Source organism: Stylophora pistillata, chromosome 8 (genome assembly GCF_964205215.1).
Source record: "Stylophora pistillata chromosome 8, jaStyPist1.2, whole genome shotgun sequence".
Taxonomy (NCBI): Eukaryota; Metazoa; Cnidaria; class Anthozoa; order Scleractinia; family Pocilloporidae; genus Stylophora; species Stylophora pistillata.
Genome location: NC_142526.1, coordinates 29,631,413 through 29,637,671, shown reverse-complemented (window position 1 = coordinate 29,637,671; position 6,259 = coordinate 29,631,413). Strand labels below are relative to the sequence as shown.

The 6,259-nt window shown below is 40.0% G+C and overlaps 1 protein-coding gene and 1 long non-coding RNA gene across 2 annotated transcripts in view; both read left to right on the top strand.

Moving 5' to 3' along the window:
• The window catches only part of LOC148725782 (uncharacterized), an 11,537-nt gene extending 9,393 nt beyond the window's left edge, over window positions 1-2,144 (top strand). Inside the window, exons 12-14 of the mRNA XM_088731537.1 lie at window positions 114-269; window positions 736-858; window positions 2,056-2,144. Of these exons, the coding sequence (XP_088587663.1) occupies window positions 114-269; window positions 736-858; window positions 2,056-2,144 (368 nt within the window). The remainder of the gene's footprint in view (window positions 1-113; window positions 270-735; window positions 859-2,055) is intronic.
• A 781-nt stretch (window positions 2,145-2,925) lies between these two features.
• Window positions 2,926-6,024, top strand: LOC148725781 (uncharacterized). Its single transcript, XR_015990817.1, has 4 exons — window positions 2,926-3,728; window positions 4,112-4,147; window positions 4,396-4,648; window positions 5,885-6,024. It is a non-coding gene; the product is annotated as an uncharacterized LOC148725781 (long non-coding RNA).
• Window positions 6,025-6,259: the final 235 nt, after the last annotated feature.

Below are 6,259 nucleotides of genomic sequence, written 5' to 3'. Positions count from 1 at the left end.
TGATTTTAGCCGCTTTCAAACGACTTGGCTTTAGTGCTGTGATAGCAGTGGTAATAGTGATAGTAGTAATAGCAGTTTCAGTGACGATAACTTTTGAACTGATCACTCTTTAGAGCCTTGTGTAGACCAAGCAGGGAATTGCGCAGCTAGAGCTGCTGCAGGAGACTGCTGGAAGACCGCTAACGTTCCAACCAGTCGAGCCTTGTGTTACGTCGGCAGGACGTTTCCTTTGTGGCACACTTGTCAGAAGAGCTGCAGACGATGCAACGGTATGGGTAAAAAAGGCGAAGATTGGCCATCTTTGGTCGTCATCCCCCCCTTTTTGAATTCTACGTCTTCTTCTTCTTCTTCTTTTACTACTTCTTCTTTTTTCTATTTCCTCCTCTTCCTATCCTTTTTCTTTTGCTTCTTTTTCTACTTCTTCTTCGTCTACCTCCTCTTCTACGTCTTCTTCTCCTTCCTCATCTTATTATTATTATTATTATTTCTATCCTTCATATTTTTCCTTTTCTTTGTCGTCTCTAAGCCTACAAATTTCCTTTCTTCCCCTTGAAATTTTTTGTATTTTACTTCCCTTCTTATCCTTCCTCTTCTTTTTTTTCTTTTTCACCTCCTTCCCATTCTTTTTACTTTCATTCTTAAACTTCTTCTTTTCTTCGTTTCCTTTATAAAAATTTCGTTCCTTGATATTCTTTACTATATATTGTACACTATTTCTATTTTACTTCCCTTTAGTCGATACCTCCTGCCAAGACAGCGATCCCTATGTCTGTCCTTGGTGGTCAGTAGCTCATGCCAATTCCAAGAAATGTGGCTTTACATGGCAACAAGGCCTGTTTCAGAGGTATTCTTTGGCAGGTGAGCAATGAAGCTCTGAATGTAATAAAAGCTACATTAAACCTTAAACTTCCGCCAGTGATCAAGACAGAATTTCTCCTTACAATATCAATACAATATCAAGCGGACAAGGATGAGAATAATTGTTTTAGTATAATTTCACAGCTGAACGACAGAGGAAATTTCTAAAATCATAACATTTTAGTAACATTTATTAACATTTTATTTTAACATAATTATTATATAAACTGCCGGGAGCGGTTTATAAAGCGTCATATAAGGAACCGCTCGACCAGTCAGATTGCAGGAAACTCTTTGCTCAGCTCTGAAATTATACTAAAGTAAAGTATAATTTAGGGGATTATCAGTTGATCCAGTATCAAACTCTCCATACTAACATCATAAGAATTGTATGACAGACAATATGGAGAATTTCTAATCAGATCTTAGGAGTGAGAGGGTTAAGACACATACTCAGAAAGCAGAGAAATGTCGCGACTTCTTGTCGCTTATGACGTTGATACCAGTGAAGAAGGAAGCCAAGTAAAACTCAAACAACTGTCCGGAGTTGGGAGTGACATGAAGTGACAGGTTGTAGTTACAGGAGATACTAATTAAACACTTGAATTAGAACTGTTGCTCGTTAGAAAGAACACATAGGGATTCTTCATTCACTCACGACCGTAACTGGCTGTGTTTGCTCATTGGCCGCGTACTTATCAAAGGAGGTTTGACTCAGCTTAACCAGTTGAGGAACTTTTGTAAGTGTGAAGATTGCTAGCATTGTAACCAAAACGATGGCCGAGTATGAAAGTTTTCACTGATGAAATATCTCAAATAATTCATGTCGTCTACTATTTTAAGACACAAGGTCACCAGTCCTCCAGGCTGCTAACGGCACTTGACTGTAAAAAACAATTCTGGATTTACAGCAAAATTACTGCATAGGTTTGAACCAGATTGAAAACAAAGCAACACTTTCAATAAAACAAAAAGAATGGACAAGAGTGTTTATTATTGTTGGTTTTATTTTGTCTAATCATTTTTTCCTGAGGATTTACAGGTGCAGTTGATCGAAACTGTTTTTGTCAGGCTGCGGTTTGGATTTGTTATCGTGTTGAATTGCAAATGCTGAGGGCAAATGAGCTTAATGTTCGTTAGAACTTTTGTTATAGCTATACGTCCGACTAGTCTGACTGGTCTTTCTTCTTCGTCCAGACATGTGCAAGAAAAGCTGTGGCAGATGCAGCGGAGGCGGCGGCGGTGGTGGCGGCGGTGGCGGAGGAGGAGGCGGTAGGAATTTATAACCTTATTTTGTTGGATTTAATCACAAATACATTTGTATTGTTTTAATTGAGAAATGAAATGAACAGATTTGAATAATAAAGTTATACGCATGAAAAAAAAAGATAAGAAAAATCAGATGTTTTCCCATCTCATACCTTTGTCATGTAGAAAAAAATACTAATATAATAAAATTAGTTCATTCTACACTCGAGCCTGACTCCAAGCGGTAGAACACTGAAGCCTTTGCACATAATCTGCATCAAACCTCCCATAGCGGCTTCAGGTTCAATGCACCCTTTCAAGGCTAACGCCACCATTTTGCCGGGGGTGCAAAACTGCTTGGGCGAGCGCAAAATGTACAGTGAACGTATGGAAATAGTCGGGAGATTGATGCTCGATAATTTGAGGAAGGTTGACATTCTGCAATTTCTATAAATTACGTAGTAAAAATACCTAGCAAAAGATGTTGCCGATTAAATGTGAAGGGTTCAGGCTCGCTCAGAAATGAGAAATCTTATTTTTAGTTTTTCATACAAATGCTTTTAAATCTTCCCGCAAACGGCGGCTTGGTTTTAGAGATAATTATATGGAAAATCAAAATCTTAATTTGCGGCTTTTTTCGAGAGACTTCATTTCTCAAATTTGATCGGTAAACTGATAGGTCTGGTATCTTTAGTTTGTAATTCATAAAAATTGCACGATGTCAACCTTCCTCAAATTATCGAGCATCATTCTCTCAACTTTTTCCATACATTCACTGTACATTTTGAGTTCGCCGCAGCATTTTTGCACCCCCCGCAAAATGGCACCGGTAACCTTGAAATGGTCTCTTGATCACAGTAGCTGGAGTGCAATGCCACAGACTGGGTAACAAAGTGGACTAAATGTAACTGCAGTAATAGTAACCTCCCAACACCACGATGATAAAGACGATTTATTGATTGGGTATGTGGGTTGAAACTTAAAACAATGAATGAATATGAAATTACAGCAATTGACTAGTAAAAGTGACAGGAAAGAAATACACTGAGCGAACTGAACAAACTTGAAATGACAATACTTACATTGTTATGATTTCTACGAAGCTGCTGGACGAATACAAACTGCCCAAAGGCGAAAATAAGATAAACTGGAGTAACTGCTCAAAGCGAACTACTGTATGACTAACGGAAGACTAAACTCTGAACTTGAGAAAAACTAATTTATATGAGCGAAAACGACTAGCTAACTTAAAGTGCAATTAGCGCTATACTACGAAAGAAACTAATTAACGAAGATACGTGACATAGAAACAAAAGAAGCTAACTGACCAGCGAAAAAATACTGACGAACGACGAGACACAGCGACAACACAAAAGGACTCCCTAATGATTGATTGAATGAGAAAAACAAAAAAAAAGACATTCCGCACGCTACACTAAAGGCCTTTGTATTTTCAGCGTACATAAACTGTTTGGGTACTAGAAACTACAATTTCCTTTGCCTGTTTACTTGTCTCTTTTTGTCTGTTTGTATTCAAAATCTTATAGCTTGCCAGGATAAACAGGGCTTGGAATGCACACACAAAATCAGATTTCCAGGTTGCGGCAACTCTTTTGTGAAAAGTGAGTAACGATGAGTTCTCAGGGACCGCGCAGCAAGTTTTCGAATAGGGAGGCTAAAGAAGAATGCGTGAGGGAAATTTTTTTCCGATTTACTCCGATTTACTCCGATTTACTCCGATTTACCCCGATTTACTCCGATTTACTCCGATTTGCAAAAAAGTTGGGGAGCTAAAGCTCCCCCAGGCCCTCCCTCTGCGCGGTCCCTGGTTCTCCCTTCAATTGCGTATTGAATGCCCCAATTCTTTTCAGCGTCCTGAACCAAGAGATTCCATGTCAGGGTTAATTATGCCCTTGAATCTGTTTTATTGAGAAAAAAACCTTGTCTTTTACATGTAGTACCAGACCCGTAACATACCATTTACTGATCTCTCTTCTTCCTCTAGAAATATGCCAGAAAAGCTGTGGACTTTGCAACGGAGGTAAATCAGTCGATCTCATACCATTACGATTCCCTAATAAAACATAAATCAAAAAACTGCTTTTTGATTTGTGGCTGTTACAGCAACTAAAACCAAGGAGGCATTTCCAAAAGGAAACACAGTTGTCGAAATTCATTCGAAATCCCTTCGATAAATAAATTTGGTTTATGAAACTGTATAATGTAATCTTCCTGGAGAATTAACATTCTTTCGGCATTTGAGTTTAATCTACTTCTCTTTTATCCTAGGCGGCGGTGGTCATGGTGGTGGCGGCGGCTATGGAGGCGGCGGTCATGGTGGCGGCGGCTATGGAGGCGGCGGTCATGGTGGCGGCGGCTATGGAGGCGGCGGTCATGGTGGCGGCGGCTATGGAGGCGGCGGCCACCGTCCTGGTGGCGGCGGCTATGGAGGCGGTGGCCACCGTCCAGGTGGCGGCGGCCACCGTCCTGGTGGATTCGGTTTCGGCTTCGGACGTTGATGAAAAACTGGCAATGAGCCATGGTAATTACATCGTATTGTATAATCCTTATTACTTCAATGCAATAGTTCAGTATCCACATGACTGGCGCGCACGCGAGCCTAAAAAGCTGTGTCTGACAAACGAGGTGGAGATTAAACTTTTTCTTGGCTTTATTTAAGATTGTCATGAAAGAAAGAGAGACCCCGTCTTTTAAAACTGCGCAACAAGAATTCCTGGTAAAAAAAAACCCTTGCGTATTAGTAATCAATCAGTAATCAAAGTTTAATGTCTTTACGTGGGGCATGGTTACCCATATTGCCCGAGCCAGAGGCTCATGTATGAAACGCAAGACAACAACCCCACCCATCCCACCCCTGGGGAGGACATCCATCACACAGTTATCTCGTGCGTGGGAAATTAACGTCTCCTACCCCTAACCCTACAGGAGACGGGAACTCCATTTATTCGTCCTTCTACGAGAAGACTAGAATATCTAAACCATTTCTAGATGTTATAGAAAGGCAGCATATTCTTCTCAATTATTTTAAGACCTTGAGTGTTTGTTCGACCAGGGCTCGAACCCTTGACCTCCCGCACATCAGTCCAGCGCTCTATCCATTGAGAGGACCCTCAATATCGACACTCTTTTCCGTTTTCTTAACAGCAAGCCTGCACTTCATTCAAATACTTTATTCAGTTTTCTGACACATACACAAATTGTCATCGTGTAATGCATAAACGTTGTTGATGAGGCCCTCTGGTATAGAGGGCCAAGCTGCAAACATCGTCAATTTACGAACGAGGTTTTTAATGCAATGCTGAACACGTTTCCTTTCCTGAAAGCTACCTGGTGTGTCACTTAGCCGAAACAAAAATCCGCATTACACCAGCCGCGAACTATTTCTCATTCACACAAATTTGGTAATTTTTTGTGTATCGTGGGCAAGAAAGTAATCGACGTGGGACCACGTGGTTGTCCAACACCTTTGTTGATATTGGAAGCAACTAATTTGACCTGTACCCCATTTACCCATCAACCTTTTATGTGTGCGTACATCGATTTTTTTTTTTGACTGTTTCCTTCCTGATTACAAAAGGGGCAGCATATGAGCTCTCTTAATTTATTAGATTTTTCAAAGTCACCATACTATGTTTTATAAAGCATTTTCTAGGGCTCTCCGATCATTCATCTTCGTACTCAGTTGACGACTCAGCCTTCTTTTTTTTTGTTATTCATGAATAACTGATTTTTTTCTTTCTCTTTTTTTGAAATTCAGATTTCAGAATGCCAGTCAACAAGAGGAATTCAGTGGAGATGGGAAACATATTGTAGAATCTCTAGTACGTAGTATATATAATAAAGAATAGAGCTACATGATCTGTTAATTGTAAAAAATAAATCATGAAATTGCACGCGAAAATGGCTTTGAAATTCACTTTTTTTGCTGAGGTTTCGACAGCTGATAACCGCGTTCGAAATGCAGAGATGCACTGCCTAGGAAAAGAGGAACTAAAGGTCTCTGCTGAGATCTCTCGTACCCCTGTTGTTCAAAGCTATATAAGTTACAATATTCCAAGATGATTCCAGAACTCAGCATCAAATCCAGCCCTTACCTTCTTTACTAATTCCTTGCCATAAAACTTCCTATTTT